Source organism: Ornithorhynchus anatinus, chromosome 14, assembly GCF_004115215.2.
Source record: "Ornithorhynchus anatinus isolate Pmale09 chromosome 14, mOrnAna1.pri.v4, whole genome shotgun sequence".
In the NCBI taxonomy this organism is placed as follows: Eukaryota; Metazoa; Chordata; class Mammalia; order Monotremata; family Ornithorhynchidae; genus Ornithorhynchus; species Ornithorhynchus anatinus.
Window position 1 is genome coordinate 39,073,353 of NC_041741.1, and position 23,673 is coordinate 39,097,025.

The window sequence follows — 23,673 nt, forward strand, 5'->3', positions numbered from 1 at the left end:
TCCATCTTAGACTGTGAGCCCCATGTGGGACAGAAGCACTCCAATCTGATTATCTCATTCTACCCCAGAGTTTAGTACAATGCCTGGCACATAGGCACATAGTAAACAATTAACAAGTACCAAAAAAAAAAAATGCCACTTACTTTGGAGGAACTGCGAAACATCTTCCAGTTGTGGAATGTTGCCTTCTTGAAAACCACAGTACTTTTCCAGAAGAGGGAAAATGTGGTTGTGTTCATAACAGGCATGCGTTGTATATAATGATTTTAGGGTCCTGAACACTGTTCCCCATGTTTTCTTCTCCTCCTCTGTATATTCGATCCTCGGGATGGGTTGCCCACTGAAACACAGCAGATATACTTTGTAAGCAATAAACATAAGCAAACACATGATCATACTATCAATTTATGGTATCTATTGAACACTTATTATGTGTAGATCACTGCAATGAGTACTTGAGAATGTACAATATAACAGAGTTGGTAGATATGTTCCATGCCCACGAAAAGCTTACATTCTAGAGGGGGAGACATGCCTTAAAATAAATTACAAACATAAACATAAAGTGCTGTGGGGCTAAGGGTGGGATGAATATCAAGTGATTAAGGTACAGATCCAAGTGATGCAGAAGAGAGAGGGAGTAGGGGGGATGAGGACTTAGATAGGGAAGCCTCTTGGAGGAGATTTGATTCTAGTAAGGCTTTGAAAGTGGGGAGAGTTATGATCTGTCTTACCTGGAGGGGGAATTCCAGGTCAGAGGGAGAATGTGGGCAAGCGGTAAGTGATGAGATCGAGGTATAGTGAGTAAGTTGGAAAAGGAGCAAAAAGTGAAGTTTGGGTTGTATTAGCAAATCAGCGAGCCACCCTTTCCTTTCCACCCAAACGGCTATCTTACTGTTTTACAGGCTCTTGTAATATCCCGGCTAGATTACTGTGTCAGCCTTCTCTCTGATCTCCCTTCCTCCTCTCTCTCCCCGCTCCAGTCTATTCTTCACTCCACTGCCCGGCTCATCTTCCTGCAGAAATGCTCTGGGCATGTCACTCCCCTTCTTAAAAACCTCCAGTGGTTGCCTATCAACCTCCACACAAAAAAACTTCTCACTCTAGGCTTCAAGGCTCTCCATCACTTTGCCCCCTCCTATCTCTCCTCCCTTCTCTCTTTCCACTGCCCACCCCGCAGGCTCCGCTCCTCTACCGCCCACCTCCTCACCGTCCCCCGTTCTCGCCTATCCCGCCGTCGACCCTTGGGCCACGTCCTCCCGCGGTCCTGGAACGCCCTCCCTCCTCACCTCCGCCAAACTAATTCTCTTCCCCTCTTCAAAACCCTACTTAAAGCTCACCTCCTCCAACAGGCCTTCCCAGGTGGAGCTCCCCTTTTCCCCTCTGCTCCCTCTGCTCCCTCTCTACCCCCCCCCACCTCTCCTCAGCTAAGCCCTCTTTTCTTCCCTTTCCCTCTGCTCCTCTCCCTCTCCCTTCCCATCCCCTCAGCACTGTACTCGTCTGCTCAACTGTATATATTTTCATTACCCTATTTATTTTGTTAATGAGATGTACATCACCTTGATTCTGTTTATTTGCTATTGTTTTAATGAGATGTTCATCCCCTCGATTCTATTTATTGCTATTGTTCTTGTCTGTCCGTCTCCCCCGATTAGACTGTAAGCCCATCAAAGGGCAGGGACTGTCTCTATCTGTTACCGATTTGTACATTCCAAGCACTTAGTACAGTGCTGTGCACATAGTAAGCACTCAATAAATACTATTGAATGAGTAGGAGTAAAGTAGGAGTAGGAGAGCAATCGAGTGCTTTAAAATTGATGGTAAGAGGTTTCTGCTTGATGTGGTGATAGATGGGCAACTGTTGGAGTTGTTGGAAGAGTCGGGAGACATGCATGAACTGAACTTTTTTTAGATAAGTGATCTGGACATCAGAGTGAAGTAAGGACTGGAGTGGAGAGAGAAGAACACAGGGAGATCAGCCAGGAGGCTGATGCAATAGTCAGGGCTTGGATCAGCTTAGTGGCAGTTTGGATAGGGAGGAAAGGGTGGATATTAGCGATGTTGTGAAGGTAGAACTGACAGGAATTGGAAATTAAATATGTGGGCTGAATGAGAAAGAGAGATATTGCAGAATAATGCCAAGGTCATGGTTTTGTGAGACAGGGAGGATAGTGCTAGTCTCTGATGAGAAGACAAGGGGAGGTCAGGATTTGAGTAGGAAGATGAGTTCTCTTTTGGACATGCAAAATTTGAGTTGGCAGAACATCCAAGAAGAGATGTCCTGAAAGCTGGAGGAAATGGGAGGCTGCAGAGAAAGAAAGAGGTCAAGGCTGAACAAGTAGATTTGTGAATCATCTGTGTAGAAATGGTAGTTGAAGCCATGAGAGTGAGTTAATTCTCCAAAGGAGTGAGTATTGATTGCGAATAGTAGGAGACCCAAAACTGAGCCTTGAGGGACTCTCACAGTTAGAGGATGGGAGGCAGAGGAGAAGCCTGAGAAGGATATTGAGGAGGAACAGCCAGAGAGATAGGAGGAGACCCATGAGAGTACAGTGCCAGTGAATCCAGGAGAAGGGGGTTGTCTGCAATGACAAAGGCAGCTCAGAGGTAGAGGAGTCTTAGGATGCATAGAGGCCGTTGGATTTGGCAAGAAAGAGGAAAGGCAGTTTCCCGGGGTAAAGGGGGTGGAAGCCAAACTGGAGGGGGGCCAAGAAGAGAACTGGAGGAGAGGAAGTTGAGGCACCAGGTGTAGTCAGCTCTCTAAAGGAGTTTGGAGACGAATGTAGAAAGAAGATGGGGTGAAAACTGGAGGGAGCGATAAGGTTAAGGGAAGGGGTTTTTTTTAGGATGGGGATACATAAGCATGGTTGAATGCAGTAGGAAATAACAGTAATAATAATCATGGTATTTGTTAAGTGCTTGCTATGTACTAGGCACTGTACTAAGTGCTGGGGTAGATACTAAAATAAGTGTACCCGCTCTTTGAAATTTATGGCATGGCTTCCTATGGTTCGACTTGCTGCAGCTTGCTGAACTTCCGCATTTGTTCCTTGGAACAAATAGGCTTTTAATCTCCCTACCTCCCTGGTAACTTTTCCTGAACACCTGGCTCTATCTATTAAAAACACCCATCTTCAGAATTATTGTAAACTTAAAGATTCTAGTAATTTAGTCTCTGCTGTTCAAATTGGATTGAGAATAGAAAATATATACATATTTACTTTTCACATTTTCTTCATCTGAAATAATAACAATAACAACAATAATAATAATAAATATCCCTAAAATTGTTCAGTGCAGCTGGGTCATATGGGATAAAAGTAGAGCATTGCATGCTAGATTACACTGGGACCATAAGTGATTCATTATTTTAATAATGTGTCCAGCTCTTTCTTTAATGTAAATTATTCTTTCTCCCCCCTCTCCAGCGTTTAATGTGAAGAATACCAGAGGCTTCATTATTCAGTGCTTAGGTCTTTGTAGTAGCATGTGATAGTGCCGAGCAATTAGACAACAAAGCTCAGGATTCTTCATTTGAATGAGTGCCTGGGACTATTCTGTTGGTTTCACCATCAATTTTTGATAAATGCTATTAGCAGGAGAGTTAAAACAGGAAGAATTTCCCCTCTGAGTAAAAGAAAGATGCATTTAGATTTCTTTCCTATCAGAATAGGCTTTACTCACTGTCTGTAGTTGTAGGCAATATCAGCAAACTGCTTCCGTCTAGCCCGGTATACAGGATCTTTAAAACCCTGGAAACAAATCATTACATTGATTCTTTTCTTATTACAATATAATGAAAGTTTTGTTACAGTCAAGGGTAGTTTCTCTGGGGATGAAGGAAAGCTTTCGATAAAAGCAGAAGTCATTCTGGATTTCCAATCAGTGACTGCACAAGTGCCTAGATCATACAGCTTCTGGTTGTTTGTTGAAATCATATAAAGATGAAGGCCAGAGGTGAACTGATATTTCAGACTTTTTATTTTACAGTCTTTCTTGGAGACATTTAAGAGGTTAAAGATAACTGTGGTTTTTGTTGGTGCTTACTATGTGCCAAGCATTGTGCATAGGGTATATGCGATACGATCAGACTCCCTATTCCACAGCTGCTTATTTCCCCTAAGAAAAACAGTCTTTTGAACTGTGGGCAGAATTCATTATTGGAAAAAGAAAGACTAGGATAGTTCACACAGCTCCTAGAAGGAAAATGGCAGAGCGCCACATGGATGACAGCCTTGTACCCTGAAGGTCTCAAAGCATGAAGTGCAGATTCCCATCTCACTGTAATCGTGGCCGGCAGATTGAATGGATGGCTAATTGCTCATTAGTTAACAGTGTGGAATGGAGTATTAGTGTTGCTTTCAGTCAGCGAAGCTCAAAAAGGTGTATGCTCACTTAGCCAAGACATCCTAAGAGTTCTTTACTGGCAACCAGGTGAGCAGCATTTTCCAGCCCTTCAAGTTCAACCCTGGCTCCCAGAGGACCATGGACAGGCATGGCAGACGCTAAGTGAACTGAAAGCGCAAGAGAAACTGAAACCATGTAGATTGGAAGAAAGTGTTAAACCTGAAGGAAACCTGTGTGGGAGCTCAGTTATAGTCCCTGCCTTCAGGACTGTCCACCAACTCTCGTGTTCTATATGCTCCCACCCGCATAATACAGCACTCTGCACACAGCAAGCACTCAATAAATACCATCGATACACTGACTGATAGATGATCACCTTCTGATCCCTAGTGGGAGTCTCTCTTTAGGAGGAGCTGTGGTAAAATCAACAAAGCCGAAGAGGTCATTTTCAGGATTCCAAAAGCTGAAAGGGGTAAAGCTGCCTAGTATCAAAGGAGCAGGCTGAGTCTCTAGGAGGAAATGACTTGCTGAGAGAGTCAAACTTAAATGACCATTCATGATGAGAAGGATGAGAAGCAATATTCTTGGAAGGGTCAAAGCTTTCAAGGGGTACCGATCTTCTGGAAGACCTTCATTCAAAGCCACAGGTCATTTCACTGCACTGCTATGGGTAGTTAAAACATAACAGGTGTGTCGGTTGGCCGGGTGAAAGGTTTTCATTCTGTGCTATTTCCCCCAAATTGGGCTGCATAAGCCCCAATCACCTCAAAAAAATTGCATATTGAACCTTGTGCTTAAATCCACCTGTTGGTCATCTTTGTTTCTTGACACATACTTTGAGGAAGCGTAAGTGGGGATCACATGATGGTAAATTGATTGCATACTGATTTTATGTTTCTAAGTAAAAGAATTATGGTATTTATTAAGCAAGCACTGAACTAAGTACTAGGGAAGATTGGAGATAATCGGTTCGGACACAGTCCCCGTATCAAACAGAGATCACAGTCACAGAGGGAGGGAGGACAGGCATTTTATCTCCTTTTTAGAGATGATGCAGAAATTGAATTAATTCAGTATATTGATTATTGTGCAAATTGAGGCTTTCCAATCAGATCAATGGATCAGATATAATTTATTCATTTCAGGAGTTGATTTGGATTATCTTTGCATGTGTTTAAATTCCATGTTATTTCAGTTGATGTAAAAAATGAGGGGTGGCATTGAATCTGCTCACTATAGTACTATTGGCTTTTGATTTCCCGACAACCACACTGGATATCTTGAACCGCTGAATACAACATGTAATACATTTTGGATCAAATAGTAGTTGGTGAATGACTAATCACCCTGTCTCAGTTAAACTAATAGCAGCAATTTTAGTGGCACTGCATGTAATTTATTTATAATCACCCCATCTCAATTAAACTAATAGCAGCAATTTTTGTTGCCCTGCATATATCTGAGTATGTTTTGACATGAAAATAAGTTGTTGTTGAAAGAGGGAGGAGGGGGGTATTTCTGTGTGATGCGGAGTTATAAAAACACCTGAAGGCTGCATGCAATAATTATTGCAAACAAACTCACGGTTTCTATTATTTGGGAAGCTTAACAAAACAATACAGGTTTTTATCAAAGGAAAGAAAAGAAACCTGGCTGTTTTGCCAGGTTGAGGTACTGAATTTTTCTCATTATCTCCACATTTGTATTGGAGGCCTGCATTCTTATTCCACAAATTTTACTGAAACGTTTAAACAAGTGCTTTGAGTGCTCAGATGGTCTTCTAAACTCTGTGTGGGGCTGAAACCCATTAGGCCTTTCCCAAAAATCCCAGTCAGGTGTGTGAAGCAGTAAGAAAGCACTCAAGTGTAGTTTACAAGTCTCCCCACAGTAACTGTGCAGTCTAGGCTCAGGCTATTTTCAAATTACCACACATCTGGTTGTCAATTCTAATTTTAATATCCATTCTTGCCATCACACCTGATTCCTTATACCAAAACTAGACTGCAGGTAAAGGAGGGGCACAGCACCATGGGAAGTGGGCGGGGGGACAAGGAAGCTGAGGATCACCAAAATCTTTGGCAGGATCGCAACTGTTCCTGAGCCAGTTTGGAGCATGCTGTTTTAGAGGCAGTAGTAGAGTTATGCAGGGAGAAGATGAGCAGGAGAAACTGGCATGACACAATAGCAGCCTCCTATATATGCTGAAATTCCATTTTGGAGCCTGGGTCACCATGGAATAGAATTTAGTGAGGCAAACATTCAGTGACTTCACCGTCCCCCTGCCACGGCCCACCTTTCCCATCAAGGGACCAGGTTCTTCCCTGCCAGAAAACTGGGGATGATGAGAACACCTGGGTCTGTTCTAGGGAAGCTCTGGAGAACAAAATTGAACTCAGGGTATCTGGGGAGAGAAGCAAAAGGGAAGAGAGGAGGAGGAAAGGAGGAAAGGTAGGGTTCTGGGTGAACAGTTACTGACTTCTCTTCACAGAACAGACAAATGTTTGAAAGAAGACTAAGACCTTGTCTGTAATACCCTTTGTATATACTGGCACTTTTTATCTGGCTAAATTGAAATCATACTGGATTATCTATCCTAAACCTCAAATTAGGGTAAAGTTCTGGATTACTTATTCTTTGCTCCTATTACAACCACATTTTATTTCTAAGTGGGAGTACTTATCTTTAGCAAACTAGTGTTTGAGAATGGCATAAAGGTTTACTGTAAAAGCTAGGCTATAAATTGAATGTTATTGAAATTCAACAATTTCATTTCTTGACACTATGGGCTACTAGTATTAGAGTAAAATAATTCTGCCTGTTTGGGTCTTCCTTCTTTTCATGTTACTTCTTTTTAACATTTCAACTCACGAACAAATACTGAAACATTTGACTCTCAATTTTGAGGCCAATCTCTTTTCTCCTCATCCCTAAAAATGACTGGCTCTGAAACTCTGATATGAAATATAAGTGAAATCAGTTTAAAGTGCCAAACTGCAAGTGGGAGGAAGGAGGTCAAATTCAATGCACCAGAAAAATCAGAACAGAGGGTCCTTCTGGAAAGAACACTCCTGCTTGTCTCTGGTCTCTATTTACATTTTTCACGATATATCTGTTTCGCTCCATGATGTTGTTCGAGGGGGTTATGCTGATGTGGAGAAACAAGCTGCTAAGTTTGCTCTGTCCTTGGACGAATTTCCCAGGGCTTGGCTATGCCCCCAGGAACACCAAGAACCTGGCTCATCCTTTGGGGTTCAAATGTACCTGATTAATTTTATTTTTATAAGAAAACTCACTGCTCTGATCCAAGTACACTAGCTAGATTTTAAAAAGAAACACCATCTAATTTTATGACTAACCACATCTGTGGTTCTGCTAAGATAAGAGTAATAAGAGATCAAATTCAGGGTATAACTCCCTGCCTTCAATTCACATTCTCCCTCTCCCACTGCCTTGTGCAACCAGAGAGATGTTTCACAGAGAGAAATAGGGGTGGGAGGAGGAACAGCTGAACCAAGAGAATTGACCATGGTGAAAACGGGACTTTGAATTTGCTAAGCCTACCTTCCAAGAATGATGTTTTGGTAAATAGATGACAATGGAAATGGTTGGCTGTCAATCTGGGCTTCTAAAAGATACCAGCCTGCGTCACTGATATTTAACTCAGGGTCTAGTTGAGGCTTCAATTGAACCAGTTCTCATAAGCTCTTCCTATATAGGTCCACACTCATCACTCCAACCGAAACTATTCTCATCCAAATATGCAATCCAGTGCAATGGCCTAGTACATTTTCTCATGGTATTTCCTGCAAGGAAACATACCCTGGGAACAGATAACAGCTCTGCAGAGGATAAAAATGAGACCTCCTTGGGGAAAAGCCAGAACACACCCTGTGGTCTGATGAACCACTAGGGTTCCTCCAGGGAGACTCCCACTGATAAATGACTACTGCTCCAGCACACTAACAGCACCCTGGGGAACTTGAAAGCAGCTCATCTGTTTAAAAGATGATCTTTAACTCTCTGTCTTCCACAATTCTGTATCTGACTACAGGCTTCTAAGGAACAGAGTCACAGAGGGACAAAGCTTCCAGTCACCAGAAAATCTCTCCTACTTTCTTTCTTGAGTTGACCGACCAACCTGGTTGGCACTTGGGCAGAGAGCTCTGCAATATGCTCCAATTCTGAGTGGGAACCGTAGCAAATCAGCAAACCTGATTCTACTTGCCATTTGGTGAACTCCCTACGAGCAGGGAAGGGTGGATTTTATCAAGGATGGGGTTCCCGTTGACCATTTATAAGCAAAATATGCAACCCATTGTTAAAGCATCACACTTACTGGGTGGTCTGCATCCAGTTCAGCCCCATAGCTGAGAATCTGATTGGCAAATTTATCTAACTCTTGAATCGTTCTTGGGAACCATGGCACTAGAAAATAGAAAAGGAAACAACAGTTTTTATTTCTTCCAGCCACCTCTTAAAAATATTTGGCAGAGAGGAGTTGAGAGTAGGTCCCAGTTTAGAAAGACTGTCTACTCCGGCTACTTGAACAAGCAGAGATTAGGGGCAGCTGGCCAGGAATTAACACTTTAAGGGATCCCCTTAGCAACAACCCCCCTCAGTCTCTGGAGGCCCCCACCAGATCCATCCCAGCAGCTCTCCCCACTTTCATGCCTCCCCCAACATTCACCTCAGCCACTTTTCTGGGCTACCTGGCCCTCACTGTGAGAGGGGGAATGGCTTCAGGGGCAGGTCCACATGCCCTGTCCAACTTTTCCAGGGGAATCAATCAATCGGTTATTGAATGCTTTCTATGCACAGAGCACTAAGCACTTGGGAGAGTACAACACAACAGAATTAGCAGTCGTTCCCTGCCCCTCACAGATTAGAAGGTAGGGGTTTTTTTTCCAATAACTGTGCTACTATGGGATCCCAGCTGGTTGAAGTTTCCTCGAGGACCAGCAGCCGACTATCAACTCTGGGGTAGCGGGAGAGGCCAGGACAGAAATTCCACCCATCAGGGAGGTGAGAAGGCAGGAGTGGGTGAAGCAACAGTCTGGGGGATTCTAATGGCCTAGTTAAAGGGCAGCAATTCAGTTATTTGCCCTGCCCAACCTGTACAACTCGATTAGACTGCGAGCCCGTCAGTGGGCAGGGATTGTCTCTATCTGTTGCTGAATTATACATTCCAAGCACTTAGTACAGTGCTGTGCACATAGTAAGCACTCAATAAATACGATTGAATGAATGAATAATGATGATGGTATTTGTTAAGTGCTTACTATGTGCCAAGCACTGTTAGCAGGATCAATAAGTAGGACTGATTGCTTGACTAACTGATTGGTACCCATCCAGACTTCCACCACTGGGAAACACTTTGAGTAGATCAGAGATCACCAAGTACCACCTGGCACCTTGGCTCTGACATGCAGCAGAACCCTGATATGCAGCCTGAGACACTCCAGTGAATCGAGTCAGGTCCCTATTACATGAGGGTTCCATTTTTGCAGGATCTCTTGTTGAGGAAAATTTGTGTGGTGATACTCACCCCCTGTCCCGCGCACACCTGTTTTTTCCGACATGGCGCGACATTGCATCTAGACAGGTGAGTATGGTCAGAAGAACGGTCCCTAATTCCGCCCAGTGTTTTATCCCAAATGCATAGTGAAAACAAAGTCGGGCAGAAATGACCGTGCTCACTAACCTACTCAGTTTCTCTGCCCCTCGGTCTTACTGGTGAGAATGTGGTGGGAACAAGTCCCAGAGAGCTTGGCAGGGAATATGTCTACGTACTCGGTTATACTGTTCCAAGTGCTCCGTACAGTGCTTTGCAGTGCTTTGCACACAGTAAGCACTCAGTAAATACCACTGATTAATTGATTGAGAGATTCCCAGAAAGACCTTAACGTACTCTGCATAAAGTCAGCAGTAGGGACTTTTCCAGAGCCCACGCATTCATTGACCAGTAACCAGAGAGATCTGGGGATCCCCAAGGAAACGTCAAAAAATCACAAAATGGACACTGATCATCATCAGGACTTTTCCCAAACACTTTATGAAACGGTCCTGAACACAGAGATTCAAGGCAAGGAACTTGTGTAATAAATGCACCGGATGCTCTTTCACCTAAGAACGTAAATGATAAGGAGGGAAGAATAGAGTGGAAATTGATTTTTTTCTTTTAATGGAGGAACTTTCATTCTTCATCGACTTAGGTAAGTTGGACCCCAAACTAGGTTGCTATGCCGCAAAATGTCACTAGATGGCACAGAAACAGCACACCCACAATTACCGATTTTTAGAAGGCTTCGGTATCTTGGAAGAAAGGCTCCCATACTCAGTCCGGGCTCCCACAACGAAACCAAGGAGCAATTGTTGAAGAGGATCAAGAAGGGAGCAACTAAAATCATTAAAGGTCTGAGAAACCGATCCTGTGAGGAAAAGCTAAAAGGATGGGGTATTTAATTCTACGGTGCTCTCCCGATCATTTAGTTCAATGTTCCTTACACAGTGAGTGTTCTATAAATACCATTGACTGATTGCTTGATTGAATTGGGAAAAGAAAAGTTTGACGGGGCTGAGAACTGCCTTTGAAAATAAGAAGGATCCCTGTGAAGGAGAGGTATTGGTGTACAGTTTTGCTCTGATGTCCTGGAAGTCATCATCATCATCATCAATGAGGAGCAGCGTGGCTCAGTGGAAAGAGCACGGGCTTTGGAGTCAGGGCTCATGAGTTCGAATCCCAGCTCTGCCACTTGTCGGCTGTGTGACTGTGGGCAAGTCACTTAACTTCTCTGTGCCTCAGTTCCCTCATCTGTAAAATGGGGATGAAGACTGTGAGCCCCACCTGATTCCCCTGTGTCTACCCCAGCGCTTAGAACAGTGCTCGGCACATAGTAAGCGCTTAACAAATACCAACATTATTATTATTATTATCAATGGTATTTATTGAGGGCTTACTGGGTGCCGAGCACTGTACTAAGCACTTGAACCGGCATAAACCACAGACTTTCCTGAAAAGGTTAGGGGACAATGGATTATGTCAACAAGGGCCGTTGTGGAATCTATTTGGGGGGAATTTCTCAGGATGAGTGTGAAATTACCTCAGAAGACAACAGTCACGGGTGGGGGATAGGGAAGCTAAAGGAACTTTCTCCCTTTCTAACCCTAAGCTTGGATGAAATATCTTAATGGGGGAGAAGATATGAAATAAGATGTGAAAGTGCTTTCCTGATGACTGTGAATTACCTTTTATCCCAGAGCTCCTCCTGCACTTATGAAATCATGAAGATCAGATATTTCCTGACCACCTTTCTGACTCAACACATTTTCTACTTCTTTAAAAGCCTGCAGGCTCCAGGATCACCAATTCCTCGTATCTTATCCGTTTACCTTTAATTACTCCAGCGCTTAAAACTGATGGAGCTCTTAATAAAGACCATAACTAAGTGGGTGAGATTACACCAGAAAACCTAGGGGAGGATCACATAAAAGGATTGGCAGAATTGGATCAAGTTTAAGGAAAATATTTCCTTGACAAATAGAAGTCTGGGGGAGCATTTGGATTGAAAACACTTTAAAACACTCAATCACCTTGCCCCCTCCCATTTTACTTCACTGATTTCCTTCTACAACCCAGCAGGTTCACTTCACTCCTCTAATGCCAAACTACTCACAGTACCTCGCTTTCGTCTCTCTCACCGCTGACCCCTTGCCCATGTCCTGCTTCTGGCCTGGAACTTCCTCCCCCTTCATTTCCGACAGAAGATCACTCTTCTCACCTTCAAAGCCTTATTAAAATCACATCTCCTCCAAGGGGCCTTCCCCAACTAAGCCCTTGATTTTTCTACTCCCTGTCCCTTCTACATCACTTTCGCACTTGGATTTGTACCCTTCATTTAGGCCACACTCAGTCCCATAGCACTTACGTATACATCCGTAATGTATTTCAATATCTACCTCCCCCTCTAGACTGTAAACTCCTTTGTGGGCAGGGAACATGTCTACCAACTCTTATATTGTACTCTCCCAAACACGTAATACAGTGTTCCGCCCAAAACTCTCAATAAATGATTGACTGAATGGTGGACGAATTAGCAAAGAGTCTTGAGAATATAGTGCTTGTTTGCTACAACACGCATTCATTTCCACAGAAAAATGTAACGATTGTCATAGGAAAATGCCATGAAGGAATCAATCAAAATGCTTACCTTCTATCTCCCAAAGCCCAGAAATAAGTGTACCTTATCTGACCTTCTTATGTATTTACTACACAAGTTCATACCTAACATCTTCAGAAAATACTGATCTGGCACTAACGTTAATATAGAACTCTGCCAGTGGTGGTCTGTGTGATCTCGGGCAGGTTATTTAACTTCTCTGTACCTCAGTTGCCTTATCTGTAAAATGGGAATCAATAGTAGCATTAGTATACGCGAAGGAATGTATGAGAATAAAGGACGCCGCAATTGACACGAAAGCACTCAGAAAAATAAAGCACTGCTCAAACACTAATATGATTATTACTTATTAATTTTGTTATTACACCAGATACTGGCAGGAAAATATTCTTAAAAAAATTCTCAAACTCCCCATCTTCCCACTACTGTAAATGTGTTCTCTCACACAGATCTCAATAACCCCTGCATCTATGAAAAAAGTCAAATGGCATTACCCATTTAAAATACTCTGTTTGTCAAGGAGGGTCTCTGGCCTTGGCTCTGCAGACAGGCTGACTGCTTGCACTGCAGTTAATGAATTACCACGGTAGATGGGTTCAACACAGACTGAGGGAACAGAGTGGGCAGATCATTAATAAATATTGATTTGTTTCTAACTGAAACAGCAGCATTTATGAGTTTGCCCTGGACACCCAAGTTGTGGTCAAATTAACATGGGGTCAAGTGCTGAATGGGAGGCTGATCAGCTATTTATATGTGGGCGACCCAACGGAAGCACTGAGGAGCTGGTGCCCAGATTCTGCTTTCTGACCACTGGGATGGGGTCATGTATGGGTCTATTAAATTTAGAGGCGCTCAAGGCTCAGGTTGAGCCCATTCTAAACAGCCCCAAATGCTTTGGCCGGCCCCGGGGTTTAGTGAACAATGCCCCCATGTAACCTCAGCTTCCAGCCTGCCTCAGAAAAGCAATAAATCCTCCTTCCCTTTTGCCTGAAATAGAATAATATTTAATTCTCCCTCTTGTGGGCTCCTGGAGGTCTACCCAGAGGCAACGAGTTTCCAGATACATTAATGAAGGGATGCTCTGTGTCATTCTGATCAACTATTTTAACTCCACAAGTGAGAGTTCAGAACAATGAATGACTTCATAGGCCTGGCCTCACTGAAGGACACAATAAATGACCTCCAGACCAGAGACTTCATTTTCTTAGGAACTCCTAAATTGCTATTTCATTTTACTCCACAGACATGAGTGGAGCTGTGCGATGTGTTCCTGAGTTACACTGGGTCATATCCCTAGCTGGCGTGACGGAGACCGAGGCAGTGATGGAAAAAGTGAGAAAATGGGTGAGAGAGGCAATAGTGAGTCGAGTGATATTCGTTAAACACTCAATGTGCGCAATACATCATACTGAACAGTTGGGAAAGTTCAATAGATAGAAGAGAGGTTCTTCCTATTCACTAGGAACCTACACTCTAATGAGAAGTTTACACCTTTCATTCATTCATTCATTCATTCATTCAATCATAGCGTGGTGCAGTGATAGAGCATGGACCTGGGAGTCAGAAGGTTGTGGGTTCTAATCACAGCTCCACCACTTGTCTGCCGTGTGACCTTGGGCAAGACACTTCACTTCTCTGTTCCTCAGTTACCCCATCTGTAAAATGGGTATTCAAAGTGTGAGCCCTGTGTGGGATCGGGACTGTGTCTAACCCGATTTGCTTGTATTCACCCAGTCCTTAGTACAGTGCCTGGCACATAGTAAGCGCTTAAATACCATGATTATTATCATTATGATTATTACTGTAAGCAAAGCACTTTAAGTGCTTGAGAGGGTACAATACAACAAACTACGACCTATGTAGTCGCCGTGATTTGGGGTTTCCATTATGCTAAGAATAATTATGGTATTTCTTAAGTGCTTACTATGTGCCAGGCACTGTACTAAGTGCTGGAGAAAAGCCTACAGCACCCAGTAGTCGCAGACAGTCTCCCATCCAAGTACTAATCAGGCCTGACCGTGCTTAGCTTTTGAGATCAGATGAGAGTGGGCACGTTCAGGATGGTATGGCAGGAAACATGGTATGGCAAGCGCTTAGTACAGTGCTCTGCACATAGTAAGCGCTCAATAAATACTATTGAATGAAAGGAGACAAGCACACAGCCTGCTATATTTGCAAAACACTTTAAAGTTATGGCTTAGTTGTTTCTTAGAATAACCTAGGGAGCTGAAGTCAGCAGTTCCTCTTAAACCTCCCTAGCCTCAACCTCCCCATCAAACTTGGGGTATTTCCTGGGCACTCAGAGCATGAGAGGAAATGCCAATGTCGTTATGGCACCATTCTTGCCTGTATCAAGTAATAGTGACTATGGACATTCCTCGAGTAGGGTGATTTTGCGCTGGGGTTAGGCAGTAGAGCTCCAATCTTAGAAGCTCGGCCTCCTCAGTTATCTTCTTCACCCCCAGCTACTCCTTTGCCCTATCATTTCTTGAAATTCCAGCCTGCCCAGCAATGAAATGATTAATTGCTCCCAGACCTTCAGGGCAATAATGCTGAAACTGAAAAAAAAAAGGAAAAGTGGACAGTGAAGTGGGTGAAAGAGGAGAGAGGGGAGATGGGAGCTGATTTAGCTTTGGTTTTCTACAACAAATTGTTTCTCTGCAACATTAGTTTTGAGTTTGGCCAGCCTGAAAGGAACAAACAGAACCGTATGTTTCCTGAGAGAGAGAGAGAGAGAGAGAGAGAGAGAGAGAGAGTCTTTTTGATCCACACAGGACGTACAGTCTCATTATGCCTGGGCCAGCCTGACACCCTGCTGTGACACCTTTAATCACTGGAGCTTAGTGAAACCCACTCCAGCCATTTTCTCTCCGTAATTCAAAACAGAAAACCCTCTTCAAAAATTTGATGATCATAAATCTCTTTCCAGCCATATTCCTTTGTCTCCTTTTTTCTTGATCACCGCAATCTGTCTCCATGCAGGAATGTTTTCACCCTCTAAATGTAATGTCATGGAGAGGACTCAAAGGGGAAGGTAAAGGGATTAACCGATTTATTGATGGAAGATATTAATGCTCTTTCATGTTGTTTTGAGGAAGGATTTTAGAACATCAGGAAGGGGAAGAATAGACCCAAAGCATTCAAAGCCCCTCTCATCCAAAATCCTATTAAACTCACATTGGTTTCTCAAGGAGGAATTAGGCATTTATAAGGTTGGGATTTCTGTTTAACATGGCATTGTAATTAACATTCACTTAAGCTGTGTGCGGTGGGGAACTTTAGCAATTAAAAGCCTAAAACTTCCATTTTCATCCCCTACTTAGGCCCTTGAGCCATTTAATGAACAGGAATGAAGACTAGTTGAGCTTAATTTCCTTTAGGGGTTCAAATGATCCAGATCAACATGCTGGCCTGCTCCTGTCATCCATCCTTACTCCTTGATTTGAATGGAAATTTGGCCTGAGGTAGAATTCAAGAAAAGCAGCTCTTCAAAGCTAAATTGCAACAGTGGGCCTGAACTGTCAGCTGACTCCTCTCTTTCAAGACCTCCCAGCTTTGGAAAGTCATGGAGAGCTTCCCCAAAGAGAATAAAGGGTTTTAACTGTTCCCTATCTAGCTAGCAGTGGCCTACACCATAGCCCAAGGGCATCAACGTTCCTTGAGGCGGTGAAAAGAAATCTGTTTTCAATATCTGTTCAATTCCAAGCAGATGGTATGTTGCCTGTAAAATAATGTGGAGTAATTGGATGTTCTATCTCTGTTTAGGATCGGAAACCTTCCTGCTCACTTAATTTACATAACAGTTATAGAAGTGCCCAGAGAGACATACACAGTGGCTCTCTACTTGACTCCTTCCTCCGCAGCTAAAAGCTGGGCATGCGATTTAACGGCATGTTCAGTCTCTTTGGATTGCTTCAAATTCAGAATTTTCCATAATTTTTTGGACTGGGGGATTTAACATCAGTCAATGATATTTATTGAGCGCTCACTGTTTACAAAGCACTTTACTAAGCCCTTGGGAGAGTGCAATACAATAGGGTTAATAGACATGTTCCCTGCCCACAAGGAGCTCACAGTCTAGAAAGGGAGACAGACATTATTATACATAAGTTACAGATATTTATATAAGTGCCGTGGGTGAGCGTAGCATGAATATCGAGAGTCAAGTGTAGATCAATACCATGAAATCTGACTAGGTCAACATCAAAGCTTAAGGAAACAAAATAACTTAAAATATCCTTTTAAATGGAAGAGCAAACACATTTTGTACTTACTGGTTCACTTTCTCCTTGGTATTCTGATCAAGGAGAGGATTCTTCCCCACACCATTCCCTTTCTCTTCTCAAAATAGCTCCTCCTGGCAAATGTTCCTCCCTACTCTGCCTCTTTCCCCATATCAGCTGAGATATGGTCAACTACCTTGCTATCCTGTGGTGTTTGATTCTTGGGGTGAGGTGACAGAGGATACTGTCAATACAGTTAGGGAGGAAATCAATCAAGCAATCAATCGTATTTATTGAGCACATAGTGCATGCAGAGCATGTACTAAACACTTGGGAGAGTAATACGTAACAGAGTTGGTAGAAATGTTCCTTGCCCATAGCAAGTTTACAGTCTAGAGGAAGAGAGGTGAATGAAGAAATAAGAATAATTTTGCTTCAAGTTGTAATTTGTGGTTTTTGAACTGACAATTTATCTTCTGAATGCATCGTGTTGACTTTACTCATTTGTTTTTCTCAAGTATCCCACATAACCGCTTCCTGAATTACTGTGGAACACTCAATAGACGGACTGCTTGTTGCCTGATGCTCCTTCGAGGCAACCACCTTCTTGTTTTCCTGCTCAGTGAGCCTTCGGATGCCACCCAGATTCAATCTGCCTGAACCATAACCTGAGCTGACATAATCACATTTCCCTTTCGAGTTACTCAATGGCCTGAGGCTTAGGCTAAAACAGGTGCACAAGGAAAGGAAAGGATGCTAGCAATCAGGGAATCAGCCAAGGATTTGAAAGAAGAGAGTGAGATGAGCTGGAGATTGCCCTAACCATGAATTTTCTGAACCTTGAAACCCTTCTGCCTGAGTAAGAGCCCTCCTGCAGCTTCCCCAAAACTTTAGGAATTTGGTCCAAGCTGTCATTCATCCAAGATTCAGTCTCTTTGAACTGACTGTTGCTCAATAAGGGGTCAGGGTAGAGAAGGAAAAAATAGTGAAATTTAGTTTTCATTTAGGCATTTTAAATTATATAAGGTTGGGAGTAGGCTCCAGCAGCAGGCAAAATTTAAGTTGCAATGACAGTGTCTTCCCATTAGAAAATATTTTAGTAGATTTTGAGAGCTAGGTGAATAATCTACCAGAAAGTACCACCATCACCCTGCTTTGTGAATATTTGCGATAAACATAATGCATCTAAAACCTAACCCCCAAAATAGCTTTTCTCTGAAAATGTGTCTACAAGGAAACTAACAGGCTGAATTTCCTTTAGTTCCACAAAAAGAATCCAGTTTCTCCTCAGGATAATGTTTAGCCTCTAACCGACAATCATTCAAGGACTAGTAATTGGATTACATTTCCCAAATAGAGTATATGGTCTTTTTAGCCACCTGACAATAACAACCGTGAGATAAGATAAATGTGAAAATAACAGGGCTCTGAAAAGAAACAACTTTGCCACAGGAAATAGCAGGAGATTCAAGATGATCAGGCAGTTGGTATTTCATAGCCATTGCTGTTTAAGGCAAAACTTGGGAGTTTCTCTTTCTTACCAGTGTCCTTCTTCTTGTCGCGAGAAAGTTCATGAACAGTGGCACCGATTTCATGTCTCAGTCTCTTTATGATTTCATCCAGGGCTGGTATGTTCCTGTTATCCAGATTTATGAAGAACTCATATTCGTCTTTATTTAGAAGAGATGGCCTGGATTCGATGTGGGTTAGATTTATATCTTTCTCCTACAAGAAAGGATTGAGAGCATAATCTGTGCTTCTGTAGACTGTGGATAAAGGGGACAATTACAGTCAGAAGTATGAAAATCAAGAACTGGTCAGTCATTCTACTCCGGCTGTTAGGGTTACGTACCCCTCTCTTCCCCAGTTCACCTGAGCCACAGGAGGAAAAATAAACAAACCCCAGGACCCGCTACTGACCAGATACTCCCAATCTTTCCCTTTGCCTGTGCACCCTCCAAAGACAGCAGTGGCACCAGGCAGAGCTCTAATGGCACATTGCCTGGTCACCTTCTGAGTCTAAGATGAATTCTGCACAGCCTCAAGCCCTCCAGCTTTAGCCTGCTGCCAAATGAGGTAACTGAGGCACAGAGAAGTTAAGTGACTTGCACAAGGCCACCCAGCAGACAAGTGGCAGAGTCGGGTTTAGAGCCCATGATCTTCTGACTCCCAAGACGTTTTACTAGGAATGGCTGTGGTGATGGTGGGCTGCTAGAACAGGGGTTGGCAATCTATGGTTCAACAAGCCTCCTCGGCTCTTCTCGGAGAAGGGAATGTGGGTCTCTGAGCTCTGGCCCCTTTGAGGGGAAGAGGGGCCCTCCCTTATCTTCCCCATGGTCCAACCCCTGGAAGTAGCTAGTGGGTGACCACAGCAGATACCAAGACTGGAAGACACTTTCTTAGTTTCACTCTTTCCCAGCTCAGTTGGGCTAAGAGGCAGAGAACTGCATGGACGTGTTGTGGCTCGAGGGTGGCGGTGATGTCTGCCTTCAGCGGCGGCCCAGGGATCCGGGGAGCAGAGAGACGGACTGGCACGGGTCGAGCAGCAGCACGGCAGGGAGGAGCAGTGGCTGCAGGGAAGGTGACGCGATGGCAGAGCCGTCACCATTCTCTGCTGCTACTGCTCCCCCCTCCATCCACACCATCACAACCACAGCCCCCGGGGAAATGATAGCATGGGAGAAGGCAGTGGGGAAGGGGAGGATGTGTTGGGTCAGTTCAGGTTCTGCTCCTCTCACTCCGGTTACCTCTTCTACTGTTGCTCGCCGTTGGGCTACCGCTCCTTGTGCTGGGCGGCCGTTGCTGCTGCCAACGGCCCTGACGCCGTGCTGCCCCCTCTGCAGCAGCAGGGAGCCTATCGGAGACCCCCACACCAGCAGGCCCACGTGAACCAGTGCAGTCCATGCTCCTGGTTGCCATCAGATGACTGCTAGGGGCCAGGGTGCCTCCGTCCCTACTGAAGAAGCAGCTTGGCTTAGTGGATAGCCTGGGAGTCAGAAGGAACTGAGTTCTGATCCCGGCTCCACCACCTGCCTGTTGTGTGACTTTGGTCAAGTCACTTAACTTCTCAGTTACCTCGTCTGTAAAATGGGAATTGAGACTGTGAGCCCCATGTGGGCCGGGGACTGTGTCCAATCTGATTAACTTGTATCTACCTCAGCGTTTAGAACAGTGCTTGGCATATAGGAAGCACTAAACAAGTAACATAATTATTATTATTATGAAGACAGTATGCTGCTGAGAAACTCACTCTATGTATGTGTGTGCAGGTATGCGTATCTCCTGACTCCAGGCCTTTCTCTCTTCTTCCCATATTCGCTCTCCCTCTTTTCCCTCACCTGCTCTCTCTGTCTCTGTCTTTCTGACTTACCTTCTACCTTTAGAAGCCATCCATGGAGGCCAGCCCTCTCCTAAGCCTCCCGTCTATTTGAGCTCCTGAAAATACAGCAGCCCTAAAGGATGGTGCGGGAGGAAGAGAAGACTAGGATGGGGTTCCCTTTCTCCCTCCACTCAACTGGTGAGAAACCCTCCTGGAAGCCACCATCACCCTTCCCCTGCAGCAGATTGAGAGCCGCCCTCTGGGTTGCTGCCCACGTTCCCGGTGAAGTTGGGGCTGGTTCTGGAGGCCCAACCTGAGCTCACTCCTTTTCCCGCAGCAATGAATACATAAAACATGCAAAGGATCGTGGAGTTGAATCTAACCCACCACGGGCACCTATACCAGGACAACAACTTCGAGGGTTTGAGGAATGGTGTGGAGAGAGGATGGAAAGAAGGGTGCACAGAACCAGTTAAATACGGGGACCAACTAGCAGAGGGTGCTGGTTCGCAACCCCCCCCCCCCCCCAGGCTGGTTTCACGTGACCTCAGCCATCTATCCATCAGGGGTATTTACTGAGTACTTACTATGTGCAGAGTAGTCAATCGTATTTATTGAGCGCTCACTGTGTGCAGAGCACTGTAATAATAATGATGGTGTTTGTTAAGTGCTTACTATGTGCAAAGCACAGTTCTAAATGCTGGTGGGGGGAATACAAGGTGATCAGGTTGTCCCACGTGGGGCTCACAGTCTTAATCCCCATTTTGCAGATCAGGTATCTGAGGCACAGAGAAGTGAAGTGGCTTGCCCAAAGTCACACAGCTGACAAGTAGCAGAGCCAGGCTTAGAACCCGTGACCTCTGACTCCCAAGCCCGTGCTCTTTCCACTGAGTCACGTTGCTTCACTAAGCGCTTGGGAGTATACAATATAACAGACATATTCCCTGCCCACAACAATCTTGCAGTCTAGAACACTGTACTAAGCGCTTGAGAGAGAACAATACAACGGAATTAGAGGAAACGTTCCCTGCCCATAACAGGTTTACAGTCTCGACGGCCATTGCAGACGGCGACCAACTACCCAGCGCTTTATCACCTTTGAGGCGGGAGAGGCCACGCAATCCTGAAGAAAACACTGCGGGTTTTTTTGTGAACCTCTCCAGACTCTGGAGATCGATAGACTAGATGAATTAAATAGTTACTACACTTTCAGCTACTTGTCAGCTGTGCGACTTTGGGCAAGTCACTTGACTGCTTGGTGCCTCAGTTACCTCAACTGTAAAATGGGGATTAAGACTGTGAGCCTCACGTGGGACAACCTGACTACCTTGTATCTACCCTAGCGCTTAGAACAGTGCTCCACACATAGTAAATGCTTAACAAATACCAACGTTATTGAGAAGCAGCATGGCTAAGTGGAAACAGCACGGGCTTAGGAGTCAGAGGTCACGGGTTCTGATCCCAGCCCCACCACCTGTCAGCTGTGTGACTTTGGGCAAGTCACTTAAATTCTCTGTGCCTCATCTGTAAAATGGGGATTAAGACCGTAAGCCTCATGTGGGACAACCTGATTACCCTGTATCTACCCCAGTGCTTAGAACAGTGCTCGGCACAAAGTAAGCGCTTAACAAATACCAGAATTATCATTATTATCTCATCTGCCAAATGGGGATGAAAACTGGGATCCCCACGTGGGAAAATCTGATTACCCTGTATCTACCCCAGCGCTTAGAAGAGTGTGGGCACATAGCGCTAAACAAACACCAACATTATTATTAGTAGTCTTGGCACTTCTCTCAATTACCACATCGCTTGGGCCAAAATCAGTTCTTCGCAGAGGAGTTAAGTGGGTATTCTGCTATTGGGAGCAAAGCAATAGAACGAACACATTCCCGAAAAATCTGCAGAAAAGCCCAGAGGCGGGAATCATTTCAAGTCATCTTGGACAACTACCCCACCTCGTGTCTCGACTTGGTATTTTCTACCATTAACTTTCTCTCTCTCACCCCAAACTTCCCGTGAAACGGACTCAGATGCCCATCACGGGACCCCTTCATATAACCTATTGTACACCTGCTGGAAAAACAGGGTCCTTCATCTTGTAGAAGATCTGTTACGGGGAGGCTATTCAGATCTGAGGGTAAATGAGCTGATGTAACGATCGCCCCCAAAATACAAATTGTCAATTCTGTGGTATTTTCAGTGACAATGTATGGCTCTGAAAGCTGGACAGTGAACAAAACTGGAAAGAACATAGATTCTTTTGAAATGTAGTGTCGGAGAAGGCTTTTGAGAATCGCATGGACTGCCCGGAAGACAAACAAATGGATTTTTGAGCAAATTAAACCGAAGTGGTCTTTGGAAAGCCAAATTACTCTACTTATATAAGCATATTTTGGACACATAATCGGGGGACTGATTCTCTGGAGAAGGCACTAATACTAGGAAAAGTCCAGGGAAAACGTGGAAGAGGCAGACCTGCAGCTAGACAGCGACCATAACAATAACAGAAGAACCATTAGAAAGGTTGCGGATTATGGCAGACGACAGGACGTTCTGGAGAGAGTATATCCACGGAGTCGCTATGAATCGGAAACGACAACGGAACATAATAATAATAATAATAGATCCTTGAGAAGGGTACAGTACCCTTTGAAGCTGAGATTGAACCCGCCAGGGAGTTCTATTATTATTATTATCGTACTTGTTAAGCGCTTACTAGGTACCAAACACTGTTCTAAGCACTGGGGTAGATGAAAGTTATTCAGGTTGAACACAGTCCCTTTCCCACATGGGCTCACAGTCTAGGTAGGAAGGATTAGGATTTAATCCCCATTTTAAAGATAAAGTACCTAAGGTACAGAGAAGTTAAATAATTGTCCCAATGTCACACAGCAGGCATGTGGCAGAGCTGGTTTTAGAACCTAAGTCTTTTGATTGCAAGGCCCGTGCTCTTTCCACTAGACCACACCGCTTCTCCATGAGCTGCATAAGCGTAAAGTTTCCTCTCTCCAAGCTTGAGTCAAAGCTCATTATTCACCCAATCACATCTCCCCACCCTACAAATCCTCCAACTTTCGCTTAAGCACTTAGACACCACCTAAACACTTGGGTACAGTCACCCATAGCAATCATATACATCTCTTCATACTCTTTAACTTCCTCCTACCTATAATTTATTTTCATTTCTGTCTCCCTGCTAGACTGTATTCTCTTTGAGGGCAGGGATAACATTTACTAATTCTATGGTACTCTCCCAAGTGCATACAACAGTGTTGTGCACAGAATAGACAGAAGAGAAGAGACCAGAAGCAGTGCGGTCTGGTGGAAAGAGCACAGCCCTGGGAGTCAGAAGACCTGGGTTTTAATCCCACTCAGTCTCCTGTCTGCTGGGTGACCTTGAGCAAGTCACGTAACTTCTCTAAGCCTCAGTTATTACAGCTGTTAAATGGAAATTAAGACTGTGGGACCCATGTGGGACAGGGACTACGTCCAACCTGATTATCTTGTGTCTACCCCAGCACATAGTACAGTTCCTGGCACATTGTTAGAGTTTAACAAAAACTATTAACAAAGTAGGTGCTCAGTAAATACCACTGACTGA

At 44.1% G+C, this 23,673-nt stretch overlaps 1 protein-coding gene and 1 non-coding gene across 3 annotated transcripts in view; both read right to left on the reverse strand.

Moving 5' to 3' along the window:
• PAH (phenylalanine hydroxylase) overlaps positions 1 to 23,673 on the reverse strand; it is a 43,869-nt gene that overhangs the window by 11,868 nt on the left and 8,328 nt on the right. For both annotated transcript variants that reach the window (XM_029079226.2, XM_029079227.2), the window contains exons 3-6: positions 18,292 to 18,475; positions 8,684 to 8,772; positions 3,685 to 3,752; positions 144 to 340 (exon numbers count right to left, since the gene is read on the reverse strand). In XM_029079226.2, coding sequence (XP_028935059.1) covers positions 144 to 340; positions 3,685 to 3,752; positions 8,684 to 8,772; positions 18,292 to 18,475 — 538 coding nt within the window. The remainder of the gene's footprint in view (positions 1 to 143; positions 341 to 3,684; positions 3,753 to 8,683; positions 8,773 to 18,291; positions 18,476 to 23,673) is intronic.
• On the reverse strand, positions 19,286 to 19,402 carry MIR1393 (microRNA mir-1393). The gene is given in 1 exon segment (NR_034857.1): positions 19,286 to 19,402. It is a non-coding gene; the product is annotated as a microRNA mir-1393 (primary transcript).